Source organism: Pteropus vampyrus, unplaced genomic scaffold (assembly GCF_000151845.1).
Source record: "Pteropus vampyrus isolate Shadow unplaced genomic scaffold, Pvam_2.0 Scaffold271, whole genome shotgun sequence".
Taxonomy (NCBI): Eukaryota; Metazoa; Chordata; class Mammalia; order Chiroptera; family Pteropodidae; genus Pteropus; species Pteropus vampyrus.
In genome coordinates, this window is record NW_011889052.1 from 2008586 (window position 1) to 2024350 (window position 15765).

The following is a 15765-nucleotide window of genomic DNA, read 5'->3' on the forward strand; positions in this document are numbered from 1 at the left end:
AAATCCTTCTTTCTCTCCTTTCCTCCCTCCTTTTCTCCTCCAAGCATCTCCGATCTGCCGAGCCCTTGGCCCACAGACTCACCAGGTGGGACGTGGCAGGTAGCCTCAGCTGAGGCAGGATGTTTTCTCACAGCAGCTGCCTGGGTGAAGCATCTGCTGGACGAGTGGGACCACTGGCCCGGGGGACCTTTGATTGTCTTTCCAGAGACCCTGCCCTCCCCGGGGCACCATCTTCGAGGCGTCGCCGTGGTCGGGAGGGAGGAGCCCCCTCCAGAAACCCTGCCACGTGGGCCCTGCTGCTCCTCCCGCAGCCGCCTTCTGCGGCCCGGCCAGCCGGGCTCCCAATGCGTTATACACAGAGTTCGGGCGCACGCCGCCTGCTTCACCGATGCCGCCCACCCTCCACGATGCCAGAGGTTTTTCCACAGCCTTGGAGAGGGGCTTTCACGGAGGGCAGGGCCCCGGGCTCTGTATCCTTCACATTCCAGCTGGTCCGGACCCCTCCGTGGCCACAGGGCCCTGCCCCCCTCACCCTGTCTTCCGGGTGACATCGGAGCAGACTTCCATGTGGCTAGTGTGGGGTTGGGAGAACTTTACAAACATTAGGACCTAACACTGTCTTATTGATGAAATACGAGGCCATAGCACCGAAAAGCAGCGTGGGCGCCGGCTGAGGCTTCTCCCAGCCCATGGGTGGCAGTGTGCTAGCACGCCTGCCACCATCTCAAAGCCATCCCCCCCAGACATCATGAGCATCCCAGCAGCACCGCCATTGTCTCGACCAGCCGGCTCCTCGTTTGTACACCTGGGGATTTCTTTTGATTTCAAGAACAGCCTTAATTATTTCAGTTTGATTTACATGTATACCTCATAGACATTTTTCTTTTGTTCCTCTCTCCTCTCCTCTCTCTTTGCTCACCTCCTTTCCTCTCCCCTCCCCCACCCCCTGTGACCGATGGTTTGGTTTCCTCTCTGCTCTGTCCCTGCTCAGCACAGGGAGAAAGTTGACTTAGAAGCAATAGTGGGCAGCAGGCCACCAAGAGCACAACCCCAGGGCGAGGTCTGGGGAGGCCCCTCAGCCCGCCTGTTTACTGTGCAATTCCAGTCCTTCTTAAGCCATCACCAGTGGGCGCACTCGGAGCGGAGGGGCCAGGGCTTCTGCCAGCCGAGGAAGGGCCCAGAGCCCCGTGTTGGGAAATGTGGCACCATCCGTCCACCTGGCGGACTGGGCAGCATTCCTCCCCAAGGCCCTTCCCTTTGGGACTTCCTTTTATCTTGGGCACAGCCACAAGTCTCATCTCTAACGTTCTATGCAATGAAATATAAACCCTCAAAGACAACTGTTAATATTTAATAAATTCCATGTTATGTATAAGGAGTTAATTGCAAACGTGCAATTGAGAAACTGGATAGATACGCTCATATCAAACCCCCCACCCCAGCCCACCTCGATCCCGTGTGTGTGAAATTCTCAGTCTGTGGCATGTTTGACCTGTGGCAAGACTCGCTGCTGTCAGGCGAGTCCCCGCCTGTCCCGCAGTGGAGCATGCACAGCTCACAGCCTCTCTGCACGACTTCATCCATTTTAAATGCTCGACCCTCTTGCTTGGAGTTCTTTTTGCCTCGAAACCTCTCCTTCAGGAGCGCTTCTAGCTGACTTCTGCACGAGCTAGTGAGGACCTGCTGGAATTGTCGCCTGAGCATGCTGGGCTGCGGGCCAGGCAGCGCGAAACCCCACATGCCCTGCAGGTTTCTCTGACCAAGGCGGCAGGTAAAAAGGAGTCTCTGGAGTGGACACGCTGGGGGAGTCTGCGCAGGATGTGTGCGCGCGCGCGAACATTCAGGTTTCCCGTGATATTCTGAAGGTTTCCACCTGTAAGTCGCTCCCCTTCTTACCCCAGCCCTGAGCCAGAGGCATCAGGCCGTCCCTTCCCAGCGATGCGCTGCTCAAGGGCAAAGCCGGGCCTTGCCGTGTCCTAGGGAGTCCAGCTCCTGACTGTACTGCTCCATGCCTCTCCTCTGTAGCTAGGTGGCTCAAAGGTCTATGAACCAAGAGTTGGGTCCAGGGGGTCAAAGGATGCTCAGGAAGAGCTGGATATGTGGCACTTAATGGTGAGAACAGCTGACAATGTCATCTTGGACCAGAGCAGGTGTTCGTATAGACAGTGGCTTCAAGCTGAGTTTCTTGGGAGGCTTCTCAACAGCAAAACTTCGAGAGTCCTGTTGTGACCTTCTCTGCCAGAACCCCTGCCCACACTCATCTCTGAAGCCCGAGAATCCTGCCGCGCACCAGCTCCCCGACAACCGAGCCTGGAGCGCAGCAGGCAGTGGCCGCCTGGCCCCTCCAGGCTTGGCTCCCCTCCAGATGGCTCTGGTTTGCGTCGTGCACTTCTCAGGGTCCACATTTCTCATGCTTTCCCACAAGGTCCACGCGTCCCTTCAGAGAGGGTCCTGGCACACCTCTGGCGGCTGTGGGTGGGACAAGAGGCTATCGGCCTCTGTGTTGGCCTGAGACCCTGGTCCTCCAGGATTTGGGCCTCACCCAACCCATAGGACACCTGCCTCATCCGAGATCAGGCCTGGGCTGAGGGAGGCCACCCTCCATCACTTCTGACCACCTCTGACCACCCAGGGCCAGGTTGATGTGAGGATGTGCCTAGTGGTCGGATACATGGGGGCCCGAGTCAGTAATCCTTCTCACTAAAGGCCAGGGGATTGGGACCAGGAACAAGGACCAGACAGGTCAGCCTCCATCAGAGCCAGTCTCAGGCTCTAAAATACTGACGTTTCAGCAAATTTCCTTTCTGACCAAGCCCTCTGAATTTGAAATTTCTGACTTCTGCCACTCCCCACCCTACAGTATGCCCACAAGAAACATCTGTACTGATCACCCCTTGTGAAGGTAGCTGAAACAGGCTTCTGGGCCACGGGTGTCCTGGCCTTTGTGTAGAAGCGGCTGTGGCTCTGGGGGTACTGCAGCCAGAGGCTAAGGGACCAGCATTTGGTGCCTTGGGCAATGAAGAGCATCAAACACATCTCCAAATGGGTACAGGGTCTGTGGGATGCAGCCCAGGCCTTCTCCATACCTGCCTCCCCAGAGGCTAAGGGACCAGCATTTGGTGCCTTGGGCAATGAGGAGCATCAAACACATCTCCAAATGGGTACAGGGTCTGTGGGATGCAGCCCAGGCCTTCTCCATACCTGCCTCCCCAGTGTCATTAGCAAGGGCATTGCCTCCTCTGCTCACTTCAGGGCCCAAATACACTCACTTCGCAGTGACACCACCCCTTCTCCACCCTCTGCTTAGTCCTTGGGAAGAGAGTATGGTCTCAGGGCCCGTGAGGTGAGGGCGGCAATGGCAGCAACTGTGGCCTGTCTTCTGGAGCCTGTGGGGAGTTTTCCAGGCAGATCCTTTGCCATGGCAGCATGGTCTTGACCTGTTGGCCCCTGCCTGCTCTCATGATCCCCTCCCTCCATTTTGTAAATACTCGTCATCGTGGACAGGCCTGATCAACTGAAACTCCTCAGAGATGTCACCTCCGTCTCCCTGGGTACCCGCAGCCCTGCTGCTGTGTGTACTGGGATGGCACTGGAGAACCGTGGAAGTCGTGAGATATTGTGTGTGCATGTGAACAAGCGCGCGAGTGGGTTGTGTGCGTGTCTGCCTCATTCAGCCTCTGGGATCAAAGCAGCTCCTCTCTCCAAGTGCAGTGCCCTGGAGAGGGGTGGCCTCCCAGCGCCTTCCTCCGCTAGCTTTCATGTCTTGTTTTTGCTTTCCCCTCCTTCCCTCCCTCCCTCCCTCCCTCCCTCCCTTTCTTTCCTTCTCTCCTTCTTTATTTGAGGGGGGAAGAGTGCTGTACAAAGTCAAACAAACAAGTTTACAGTTGTAAGTGCAATGACCCGAGTCCTCCACATGACCTTGTGAAACGTGTGCCGTCCTCCTGTGCTCTGTGAGAACTCGTGGTACTTCAGTGTCCCTCCCCCTGTATTGTGACAAGGTAATTCTGTGGTATCAGAATAAAAGGACTTGATATAAACAACCTACAGACTGTCTCTGGGATGGTGTCTGAAATGGGAAGGCTTAGCCGGAGGAACAAATCCCCAAACCTGTGACAGTCCTGTCTGCTGACAGTTAAAGGGAAAAGAGAGAAAAGAGCAAAGATGCAGACGTGTTGGCAGGGCCAGGGCTGCGTCCCCGCCGAGCTGTCCAGAGTCAGTGGGCCCTCCACGAAGGCACCCCAGGTCAGGTCCCAAGCTCGGACCTGGAGGGGTGGTTAATTCACTGTGCAGACCATTGAGGGACGGTGCTTCCGTAGCCCCTGAGTGTCCAGGCTGCACAGTTTTCTGTGGCCTGGTTCTGGGGAAACAGATAAGCAGGGGCTGCCCCCTGGTGCTGTCAACAAGCCCTACATCTGTCTGCCTTGCTGTCTACTGCAGCCCCTAAACTCCTAGGGCCGCCAGCCCTTCACCCTTCCCTAGAAGGACAGGAGAACCTCCTTACTAAAGTAACCCAGAGCTGCTAGAAGCTTTTTTTAGAAAGTTTTAAAAACAGATAAGTAAAGAGTATCAGCCTTGCTTCTGGTCTTCTCAGAGTAGTATCTTGATGCATGTCCTTCCTGTTTTTCTATTTTTCATTTTAAACAGAAGTCAGAAGGTGTGTACCTCCCATTTAGTTCTACATGGTCATCACAGGTACTTTTGTGGCTATCTTCCAATGCTCAGCCTCCAGAAAGCTACATCATGAGTTTACAGCCGGGTTACTGCACATGCCCTGAAGGACAGTCACCGTGTCCCCAGCTTTCCTATTACACTTTGATAAACATCCCAGTTCCAACCTTTCCACCCAAATTGGTGGCTGGTGCCACTCTTTGTGTTCCCAATTCTGGCCTTGACATCTTGCCCACATTGGTTACTCACAAATGCAAGTGGCCTCGGAAAGTGGGGACTGTTTTTACTTAACTAGTCCGACGTGGTTGATGCGGGCAGGGAAGCTGCTGGCCAGGCAGGTGGGATCTTGGTCAAAGGCAAGGCAGGGTGCAAGGATCCAGGGCCCTTAGGTGCGGAAGACCCGCCAGGCTCAGAGTACGTGGAGAAGGGGGCAGACATCCTTGCTGACCTGACTGCTGCCAAGCCTCTCCTGTCATCCTTTGCCATCATAGCCCACTCAGTCCTGTGCCACTGTACTGAGGGAGCCTGCCTGCCCAAGTTCTTCTTTCCACGGGAGGCCCTCTGGTTCTGGGCGCAGTCCAGACCCCACCAGGGCCAGGCCCACTGCACCCAAGAGCTTGAGTTGAGGACTGGGGAGGCAGGCAGAGACTCACCAGCTCACGATGCCACTAACCGCGGCGGGTGAGGGTTGCGGGGACAGATAGCCCTTGGAGTTGGCCTGGTGGCCGATAACCCTAGGCGATACCCTGAGAGCTCAGCACCCGCCCTTCTTTGTTCTGCACCCTAGGGGGTTATCTCAGGGCTCCGTGTGCTCACTGGGTGCAGATCTCGGTCCTTCTCTCCGTCTGCCTGCGAGTCCCACCCAGGCCAGGGCCTGGCACCGTCTGGTGAATGTTTGCCCCGTAGACTCAGGAGGGACCTGACAGTCTGCCCCAGAGTGGCCGGGGGAGGAGGGGAGGAGTCGGGGGGGGGTCCCTGCTGGGAGGGATCTTTAGGCCCCGCCCCTCACCGAGCTGTTGGGTCAACCAGACCCCTCCCTGGCTCAGCCCCGCCCCGGCTCTCATCTTCAAAGATTCGTTGGTCTGAGTCCGGCTGCTTAGGGCCTGGCCCACCCCGTCCCGTCTAGCTTCTTTCGCCTCGTAGCCTGATCACGCCTCAGGCTTCACTCGCTTCTTACGTGGGCCCTATCGTTCCTCACTGACCTCGTCTCTCCCCGAAGATCCACTCCTATATTCCGTTTCCACGGTGTCGCCCCCTCTCCTCGGAGGTCCCATTCCCTCCTCTCCAGTAAAAAGGCCTGGAGCTTGGCCCCTGACTCCGCCTCTCGGCAGCCTCGTGCGCCCTAAAAGGCTTGCTCCGGTCCTCGAGGTCCCTGCCCCTCCCCTCCAGGGCGCCCCCGGGGTCGAAGGTCACGCCCTCCGCTAACGGTCCCTGCCCATTCATCAGAAGTCCCGCCCCTCCCACCGCGCGGCTCGGTGGAGCAGAGACCCGGGAGCCGCTCCGGGCTCCGCCCCCGAAGCCTCACTTCCGGGAGCCAGCGCGCCCCGCCTCGCCCCGGCCACCGACCGTGACCATGGAGCGGCAGGTGAGGGCTCGGCCCGCGGTTCCCGTGGTCCTTGCAGCCCGGGCCGGGCCTGACACTAGTGTGTCCCCTGCGCAGGTGCTGCTGAGCGAGCCCGAGGAGGCGGCGGCGCTGTACCGGGGCCTTAGCCGCCAGCCCGCGCTGAGCGCCGCCTGCCTGGGCCCGGAGGTCACCACGCAGTACGGGGGGCGCTACCGGACTGTGCACACTGGTGTGTGTATGGAGGGGAATCCGGTGGCGGGCCCACTCGGGTGGAGAGGAGGGGGGTGTGCGGGGCCTGATGCTTGCCAGTGCACACAGGTGTGTGGAGGAAGACGGGTCTTGGAGAGAATGAGGGTGGAAGGGTGCACCCCCCCAGAGGTTCGTGCACACAGGTGTGTGGGGGTTGGGCTGTTCACGGTGTTCAGGTTGTCATGGGACGGTTCCCATGAGTGCATGAGTTGAGAGGGTGGGAGTAGAATTTAGACCTGGGTGCTGGTTGTGGGACCTGTGGGGCTCATCCCTGTCACCCTATCTCAGATCCGCCAGGATGCCCCTAAGGTTCCGGGGTGGGTGCTGGGAACAGTAGTGGTTTCTCTCCAAGGGGCCATCACCTCAGACTCTGGAGGCCTAGGCTTGAGTTGTGACCAAGTGTTGTCTATTCTGCACCCAGAATATCTGGAGACAGATTGAGGGAGGTGGGCTGGGCCTTCCTTGGGGTGGGGTGGGGGGAGCCTGTGCCGGGATGGGTTAGGCTGAGCAGTCTCATGCCTTTCCTCACAGAGTGGACTCAGAGGGACCTGGACCGTATGGAGAACATTCGATTCTGCCGCCAGTATCTGGTGTTCCATGATGGGGACTCAGTGGTGTTTGCAGGGCCTGCAGGCAACAGTGTGGAAACCCGGGGCGAGTAAGTTTGAGGGAGGAAGATTGTGAGCAAGGCCACAGCCGTCTTCAAGGCTTTTAGGAATGCCCACCATGTGCCTGTGTGCAGAAATGAGTCCAGGAGCAGCTTCCTGCCCCTCGGGAGCTCATGCAATCTCTAGTGACATGGCCTGATAAACACTGGAGGTTTGCTCCCGACTCGGGCCTGAGGTAGAGCTCATGGAAGCTCAGGGAGGCTGAGGAGAGTAGAGCCCAAGCCCCAGGGAAGAGAGGCAAGGCCAGTTCCCATGGTGGGACTAGAAGGGCTGTAGGAATGGACGTGGGTCCCAAGCCTCAAGAATCTTGCCTAAGAGGCTGTGGCCAGTAAGGGGGCAGGATGGGGCTATTTTTGGGTGGGAGATGATCCTGACCTGCCACCCCATGTCTTCCTCAGGCTACTGAGTAGAGAGTCTCCTTCAGGCGCCATGAAGGCCGTGCTGCGCAAGGCTGGAGGCTCGGGCCCTGGGGAGGAGAAGCAGTTCCTGGAGGTCTGTCTGCATGAGACCAGGTGGTGGGCAACTGGGGCCTCAGCCTACACATAAGGCTCTGTTGGGGAAGGCGGGGGCAGGAAGCCTGATGCCTGGATGTCCTCAGGTCTGGGAGAAGAACCGAAAGCTCAAGAGCATCAGCCTGTCAGCGCTGGAGAAACATGGGCCCGTGTATGAGGACGGTGAGGCAGCTGGCTGGTGAGCAGGCAGGGCGGAGAGGAGGGGCAGCCTCAGTCAGCCAGGGCTCCCCCTGATTGGCACTTCCTCACCCAGACTGCTTTGGCTGCCTGTCCTGGTCACACTCGGAGACACATTTGTTGTATGTGGCAGAGAAGAAGCGCCCCAAGGCTGAGTCCTTCTTTCAGACCAAAGCTTTGGACATCAGTGGCAGTGATGACGAGATGGCTAGGCCGAAGAAGCCAGACGAGGCCATCAAGGTGCTCAGGGTCATGGCCAGTTCCCGAAGGCCCTGCAGGGCAACCCTGGGGCTCAGTGCGCTCCTTGCCCACACTGTGCCTGTCAGAACCGGGGAGGCACTGGCTTCCAGGGGACAAGGCAGGCTCTAGCAAGACCAGGTATTGAGTATCTTGTGTTCTCAGGGGGATCAGTTTGTGTTTTATGAAGACTGGGGAGAAAACATGGTTTCCAAAAGCACTCCGGTGCTCTGCGTGCTGGATGTCGAGAGCGGCAACGTCTCTGTGCTTGAGGGAGTCCCTGAGAGTGTATCCCCTGGACAGGTTAGCGCTGACTCCACCTACATAACTCCTCGAGGCTGGGCGCCCTGCCTGAGCCATTGCCCCTTGTTCATACCTGCCCTGTGGTCTTGTTCACAGGCCTTCTGGGCCCCTGGAGACACAGGTGTGGTGTTCGTAGGCTGGCAGCACGAGCCCTTCCGGCTAGGGGTCCGCTTTTGCACCAATCGCAGGTGAGAAAGTGGGGCAAGGCAGGGCGCCCTACAGCTCATGCTGGCCTTGAAGTTAAGTGTCTCTCTGGTGGTTCCAGGTCAGCCCTGTACTATGTGGATCTCATTGAGGGAAAGTGTGGTAAGTGCTGACGCCCACCTGTGCTTTGCTGACACGGGCCCTGTCAGCCTGCACGACGCTTACATTTCCGTCCGATCCAGAGCTCCTCTCGGATGACTCTCTGGCTGTCTCTTCTCCCCGGCTGAGTCCAGACCAGTGTCGCATCGTCTACCTGCAATACCCATCTCTGATCCCCCATCATCAGTGTAGTCAACTGTGCCTGGTGAGCTAGAGGCGGGCGGTGGCGCGGGGCGTAAGAGGAGAGGATGGCGGATGGGAGCTGAAGGTCAGCCTCGTCTCCCCAGGGGCCCCTCAGTGGACTTCCTGTCCTGGATGCAGGGATGGCGTGAGTCTTTCCTGTCCTCTCAAGGCAGAGCCTGGAGGCTGAGTGCTGGTACGGAGGACTTTGCTTTGTCAAGACTCACTGCCTTGAGAGCAAATTCTTTGTCTAAAAGAATGCTCCTCCCTTCGCTTCTCCGCTGCACATGGCAGGCTCTGCAAGGGGCTGGGATGTGGTAGGCAGTTACGGTCTTAGTCCTTGCCCGAGAAGAGCTCTGGGCCCCTACCGAACGTCAGAGGCCCTTCCAGACATCTGGTCCAGATCACCAGAAAGCAGATAGATCAGGCACTGCCAGTCCTCCGGTGGGCCTGACCATTGCGTTCTCTTGCAGTATGACTGGTATACCAGGGTCACCTCGGTGGTGGTAGACGTAGTGCCTCGGCAGCTGGGAGGTAAGGGGTGTGTCGTCTGGTGGGTGCAGTGGAGCCTGAAGCTGTTTTCCTGCCATCTGTCATCCAGGGGCAGGGCCAGCCGCCTCAGCTCTTCCTTCCTGGGTTCCTTCTGAAGTCTCCCCCGTGCTGGGCCAGCCCCACGTCCAGCCTCCAGAGGCAGCAGGGCCATCACCATAGGGAAGGGTTCTGATAGAGGGAGCCAGCTGGCCCAAAGCTGAGACCAGAGCGGCCCAAGCTGGCTGAGGATTCAGATCATTTCACTCTCATGCTATAGCTCAGACTTAGCTTTCTCTGCTTTCTCCGGTGGCTGCCTAAAGCCGCTGCTCCTTCAGGGGTCTCAGAACCTGCACTAGTTGGAACGTCCTGTTACAGAGGCTCCGAGCCCAAGGGGGCTGCTTTATCCCGCTCCACACCCCCCACCCAGCACTGGTCCAGTCCAAGCCATTGAGGCAGCAGGTCTCTGGGAGGGTGGCCCTGGGCCGAGAGGCTCTGGGCACAGTCTCAGGTGCTCCCAGCTCTGCTGATCCCGGATGTCAGGGGAGAGAATCTCTTTTCTCAGGCTGCCCGGTCAGTCTCCAGAGTCCAGTGGACAAGGGTTGGCCTCCTCCTCTTTGGGCTTCAGGGATGCAGCAGTAGAGACCTGGCCTGAACCACAGCTCTGCCCCATTATTAGCTGTGTGTCCTTGGACAATGTCCTGGCCTCCCTGAGCTGCCATTTCTCCATCTGTGGAGCGGGTGGTTGTCCGTGCCTTTACAGGACTGTAGTGCCGGTTAAATGAGTGATGATAGCAAAGGGTAGAGTTTATTCAGCGCTCTGTGCCAGGCGCTGCGCTAAGCACTATAATGGACGGGCAGCACCTGGTACCTACCAGGGGCCCAGTAAGAACAGCTCACGGGAAGGCGAGGGCATGTCCCCTGAGCCCCTGCGGTTCCTCTCGGAAGCCCCCGAGCTCTTCCTCCCCAGGACCTCCAGAGGACTCCGCCCCTCAGCCCCCTCTCCGGGCAGGTCCTCATCACCTAGGGTGCCCCCATGTGTGGGACTGCCATCCTGTCACAGGTGCAGGGGCCCCAGATGAATTCCCTAGCAGGCCTGCCTGCTTCAGTCTCGACCCCCTGCACCTCCTGTCCTGGACGTGGCCCCCAGGACAGAGAAGTTCTCTGTCCTACCTTCGTAGAGTACTTCTCTGGGATCTACTGCAGCCTTCTGCCTCTGGGATGCTGGTCAGCTGACAGCCAGAGAGTGGTTTTCGACTCGGCTCAGCGCAGCCGGCAGGTAAGGGGTCCTGATTGTGTTGAGAGGCAGCCCCTATGACTAACCCCCACGGCCCCTGGGCCCAGGGTATATGTGGCATATGCTCGCCAGTGGGTGGAACGCCAAGCCGCAAGGTCTCCCAGGCCCTTAAGGCCCTGCCTGGCTCTTTCCCAGATTCACTTTTCCTTGAGATGTTGGCTGCCTTGGTGGCCTCAGATGCCATCCTTAATCCTGGCATCCTGTAGTAACTACAACAGAGCCCTTGGCCTTTTTTTTGTGAAGCATAGACACAGTCCCCTTCTACTAGTCCTTTCGGCCCAGGGACAAGGCAGCTGCCACTCGGGTGGGCCCCTGAATAAACGGTGCATGGGGAGCTGATAGAGATGGGACAGAGGCCTTCTCCCGGAACTGGGTGGGGACACTCGCAGTGTGCCAGGCTTCTTTTAGATGTGATATCATGTGGTCCTTATTCTGGCTTAAAGGGGCTCAGAGGCATTCCTTACCTTGCCCAGGGTCACTCGGCACATTGCGACAGGGCTGGGGTTTGAATCCAGGCCCTTAGGCCACTCCCTACTGTACTGAGTAGGCATCACTACTGTTGATCACAGCCCTGGCCTGGCGCAGGGGTCCCTGAGAGCAGAGAGGAAATGGGGGCAGGACCTATGGGGTTCTTGGCTGTGGTGCCACACGTGGCCTCCTTTCTGCTCTAGGACCTGTTTGCTGTGGACACCCAGCTGGGCACTGTGACTTCCCTGACGGCTGGTGAGTGGGCCAGCCAGGCCAGGGATGGACTAGGGCTCAAGCATGTGGTGGAGTAGTGGCACTCTCGGCCACTCTGCACCAGTGACCTGTAGCCTTTACTGAGAGTCTCATGATGACCTTGCCCATGCCGCACCCTTACCTAACCAAGAGTCTGCCTCCCTTGCCGCTCTCCGCTTCATATATCCTGGCCCTGCCTCCACACGGCCCCCACCCGTACTCCGTAAATGCACAGAACTCCCTCTTGCCAAGGTCTGCCAGTCCTTCCCCCTCTCCATACCTTTGGCAGAGGCAACTCTGCTACTCACGGCCCGGGAGAAGCCCTGTGTTGGTTCCCTCATCTTACCCAGGCCTGGTGATCCTGCCCCTGTTGAGTCCTCCACCTGCCCTGACTGTGCTCACCCCTCACAAAGCTAGCAAAGTACCGTTCCCAAAGTGCATCTCATCATACAGGCCCTGCTTCAGAATCTCCTTGGATCGCACTGCCCAGAATCAGCACTTCTCCAACCCCCTGGGTCTAGCTGCCACCCCTGCAGGCTGTAGTCATCAAGGGGTGGATGGGATGTGCCATAGTGGTCTGGGGTGTCCCCAGATCTAGCAGTCCCTGCATATAGCCAGTGTCAGCTGGATTCACAGTAGACTGAGCAGGAGGCTCACCAGGGACTGTGGGTGTTTGTGATAGTCCCTTTGTGGGCATCCCATTGCTTCTCGGGGTAGAAGGGGTGCCCTGCCGTAGAGCCTCCAGGGAGTCTGGCTCTGCAGAGAGTTGGGTGGGAAAGGTGGTGGCCCCTGCCAGGTGCTTAGTGGCATCTGCCTTCTCCAGGGGGGCCAGGTGGAAGCTGGAAGCTGCTCACAATTGACGAGGATCTCATGGTAGTGCAGTTCTCCACGCCCAGCCTACCCCCAAGCCTGGTGAGTGTTAGTGGTCCCCAGGCCAGGGGCAGGGGGATCTGTGCAGGCCAAGTTCCCCAGGTCAGAGAACTGGCCCCTGAGTCTGACTGTGGCCAGTCAGCATGTGAGAGGCCAAGACGTGGGTCCAGTCCAGCCTGGTCCACAAGGGTCTGGCACCACGGAAGCACCACTGGGCTAAGGTCTGCTTGTATAGAATAGGGTGTCTGGAAAGTGCCCAGTCCTTAGGCGGAATGGCACAGGGAGACAGCAGAGCCTAGACTCTGAGGAGGGAGGGGTGTGCGCAGGTACCTTTGTGTATACCAGCCCACAACAGGAATCCATGCTGTGCCCTTTGGAAAGATGAAGGTCCAGCATTGTGAAAGCTGCCCACCTCCCACTCTGGGCAGAGGCAGAGGGGCAGGGAGGCAGCCAGGCCCCCCGTGACACACTCTTTCCCCTCGGCAGAAAGTTGGGTTCCTGCCTCCTGCGGGGAAGGAGCAGTCAGTGTTATGGGTGTCCCTGGAGGAAGCCGAGCCCATTCCTGACATCTCCTGGGGCATCCGGGTGCTCCAGCCGCCCCCAGAGCAAGAGAATATGGAGTATGGTGAGCTGAGCCAGGGCAGAAGACGCCTTCTCCAAGTTCCCCAGCACACAGCATCTGTGGTCACCTTTCCTGCCTCCTGCCTCCTGCCTCACATTGTGGGGTTTCTTGGGATTACCTCCAAGAGGTTTTCTCTTCCTCTTGTGGATGGTCATGGGAGTAGCGCCCAGGCATCTAGGTGCCTGCTCTGGGTATCAGAGCTTGGCATCACTGGGCCAGAGTATGAGCGTCCTCAGGTCCATGTGTCGCTGTGTGGGCTGCCTTAGCTAGGTGTCTGTTCCAGGAGTCAGCCCCAGACCTGCAGCACCCACTGAGGGCTTGCCTGGGGCAGGCCTTGGGCAGTAGCACTGGCTCTGCTAACTGCTGCCCTCTCCTTACAGCTGGCCTTGACTTTGAAGCAATCCTTCTGCAGCCCAGTGATCCTCCAGATAAGACCCAGGTGCCCATGGTGGTCATGCCTCACGGTAGGCATCTGGCCTAACTGCCCCTGCCCTCCCACCGCCCCTCCTAGCCAGATCTTTCATCCTCTGCTCCCGTCTGCAGGGGGGCCCCACTCATCCTTTGTCACTGCCTGGATGCTGTTCCCAGCCATGCTTTGCAAGATGGGCTTTGCAGTGCTACTAGGTGAGTGAACAGGGCCCTGCAGCTCTAGTAGGGCTGTGGGGGGAAGGGGGATGTAATGGCGTGGGCCTGGTTTGTTCAAGCACCACGGGTACCACTCTAGTCTCTAGGCCTCACTGTAGCCCAGACCTGGTAACCACTGCCAGGAACTGCCCTGGCCCAGCCTCTGGCCCCATGGCATGGCAACACCATGGGCTAACTGGGGACCTCCATGAAAAGGGTGCTGTGGTCACTGGGGAACAGCCTCAAAGCTGTTGGCCCCTTCCCCTTGGCAGTCTGTGTGCAGCTGGCCCCAAAGCCTACTTCACAGATGGGTGAAAGGGTGCCCAGGGAGCTGGGACTGTCACTTGACCACCTTGTCTGGTCCCTCCCTGGCCTCCAGTGAACTATCGTGGCTCCACGGGCTTTGGCCAGGACAGCATCTTCTCCCTCCCTGGCAATGTGGGATACCAAGATGTGAAGGACGTGCAGGTAGCAGAGGCTGGGGCTTCCGAACAGGCTGGAGGGTGGAGTTGGGGGTGCGGCTCCATCCAGTCGGGCAGGCAGTCAGCTGGTGGCAATGTGCTCTGCCCCACCCTATAGTTTGCAGTAGAGCAGGTGCTCCAGGAGGAACACTTCGACGCAGACCGAGTGGCCCTTATGGGTGGTTCCCATGGTGGCTTCCTCTCCTGCCACCTGATTGGTCAGTACCCAGAGACATATGGCGCCTGTGTGGCACGGAACCCTGTGATCAACATCGCCTCCATGATGGGCTCCACTGACATCCCTGACTGGTGGGTGTGCGCCACAGGTCCCTGCCCTTCTCCTCTCCACCCCACACCCCCATGGAGTCGCCCCGGCCCCAGAGCTCTAGGGGATGTGTCAGCTCAATCTCTTGCAGGTGCATGGTGGAGGTGGGCTTCCCTTACAGCTGCGACTGCCTGCCAGACTTTGGCATATTAGCTGAGATGCTGGACAAGTCACCCATCAAGTACACACCTCAGGTACACAGCTTGCCCCCTGCCCGTGTGCTCCCAATGCATCCAGAGCCCAGGGCCCTGCTCACCATCGCACCCCACACACCCAGGTGAAGACGCCGCTGTTGCTGATGCTGGGCCAGGAGGACCGGCGTGTGCCCTTCAAGCAGGGCATAGAGTACTACCGTGCCCTCAAGGCCCGGAATGTGCCTGTTCGGTGAGTGCAGCAGGACAGCCCTGGCGGCTGATGGGCAGGGGAGCAGGGGAGGACCCTCCAACCTCAAACATTGCTGCCCAACCCCTCCAGGCTCCTGCTCTATCCCAAAAGCACCCACGCGCTGTCAGAGGTGGAGGTGGAGTCAGACAGCTTCATGAACGCTGTACTCTGGCTGCAGACGCACTTGGGCAGCTGAAGCCCCGCCTTTCTCCCCATGAGCTGGTTGGCAGATGCCACACTTGGCTCTTGGAGAGCCTTAGGGTCTGGCAGAGCGGCGAGAGGCCTCCTGGGCTCAGGAGTCCATGGATGGGTGAAAAGAGAAATGTGGGCTATCTGGTTATAATAAATGAGGACAGAGTCTGGTTCCTGCTGGTACTTCCGTGCCAAGCCATTCCTAATCCCAGCCCCATCCTTGGGGTTTACAGACCATTGGCCCTGGGTGTGGTAGCCATAAGGACGGAATCTACATCCAGTGTGAGAAGGGAAGAGACGGTGAGAATTTCAGCCGCAACCTTTCCTGGCCAACTGGGACTCCCCCAGGCTAGATCCCTCTCCTGCAGCCCCTTCTGTTAGAAACCACCCTGCCCTACACCACCCCTCTCCCCACAGTTTATGTAGGGAACTAGTGAGGTCCTGCTCTCCCACAGCACCCACAGGCTAAGGTTGTCCTAAGGGTCAGATTGCTCAGCCCAGGTTGCTCAGGGCTCAGGCCACCCAGGCCCTAGTAAGGAGTTGCCAATTCATTCCCTAGAAACAGAAGCTAAGAAGCACCCTGCACAGGCATAGAGAGGAAAGGTGCCTTTATGTCTGACAGGAAGCCTTGTCCTTCCCGAGGAGCATGGGATTGAGGCCGGGCCTAGCTCAGCCGCATGACCTTGTGGATCCAGTCCACAAACACAGAGACACGCGTGAAGACGGCTGGCCAGCGGGGCCGTGCACACACTCGGTTGGGGATTATGATTCCCTCCAGGACCCAGCAGTCATGGGTAAAGCAGGCAAGTGGGCCCCCGTAGTCACCCTGGTAGGTGGGAAAACTGGTGAGATGCCTGGGCCATGGCAAGGACTAGCTCCCT

At 58.5% G+C, this 15765-nt stretch overlaps 2 protein-coding genes and 1 long non-coding RNA gene across 3 annotated transcripts in view; 2 read left to right on the plus strand and 1 right to left on the minus strand.

The window, feature by feature from the left end:
- The window catches only part of BSN (bassoon presynaptic cytomatrix protein), an 85182-nt gene extending 85087 nt beyond the window's left edge, over positions 1–95 (plus strand). Inside the window, exon 14 of the mRNA XM_011375462.2 lies at positions 45–95. The gene's annotated coding sequence lies outside the window, so the exon portion shown is untranslated. The remainder of the gene's footprint in view (positions 1–44) is intronic.
- Positions 96–1332: 1237 nt separating this feature from the next.
- LOC111729590 lies at positions 1333–3767 on the minus strand. Its single transcript, XR_002776300.1, has 2 exons — positions 3202–3767; positions 1333–3086 (listed from the first exon to the last, which is right to left on the minus strand). It is a non-coding gene; the product is annotated as an uncharacterized LOC111729590 (long non-coding RNA).
- A 2333-nt stretch (positions 3768–6100) lies between these two features.
- APEH (acylaminoacyl-peptide hydrolase) lies at positions 6101–15067 on the plus strand. Its single transcript, XM_011375429.2, has 22 exons — positions 6101–6253; positions 6329–6461; positions 7013–7139; positions 7548–7641; positions 7748–7823; positions 7915–8078; positions 8241–8378; positions 8475–8566; positions 8644–8684; positions 8765–8886; positions 9335–9395; positions 10571–10668; positions 11358–11409; positions 12230–12318; positions 12763–12901; positions 13279–13362; positions 13442–13522; positions 13902–13990; positions 14102–14292; positions 14400–14502; positions 14586–14692; positions 14783–15067. Exons 1-22 carry the CDS (start codon positions 6242–6244, stop codon positions 14886–14888), a joined length of 2199 nt encoding a protein of 732 aa, XP_011373731.1. The 5' UTR covers positions 6101–6241; the 3' UTR covers positions 14889–15067.
- The last annotated feature ends 698 nt before the right edge of the window (positions 15068–15765 follow it).

Bases quoted from the DNA above. Each gene is read 5' to 3' on its own strand.
- APEH (XM_011375429.2), top strand. The intron at 12,319-12,762 runs GTGAGTGTTAGT...TCCCCTCGGCAG, and splicing joins CCAGCCTACCCCCAAGCCTG to AAAGTTGGGTTCCTGCCTCC. The intron at 13,363-13,441 runs GTAGGCATCTGG...TCCCGTCTGCAG, and splicing joins CATGGTGGTCATGCCTCACG to GGGGGCCCCACTCATCCTTT.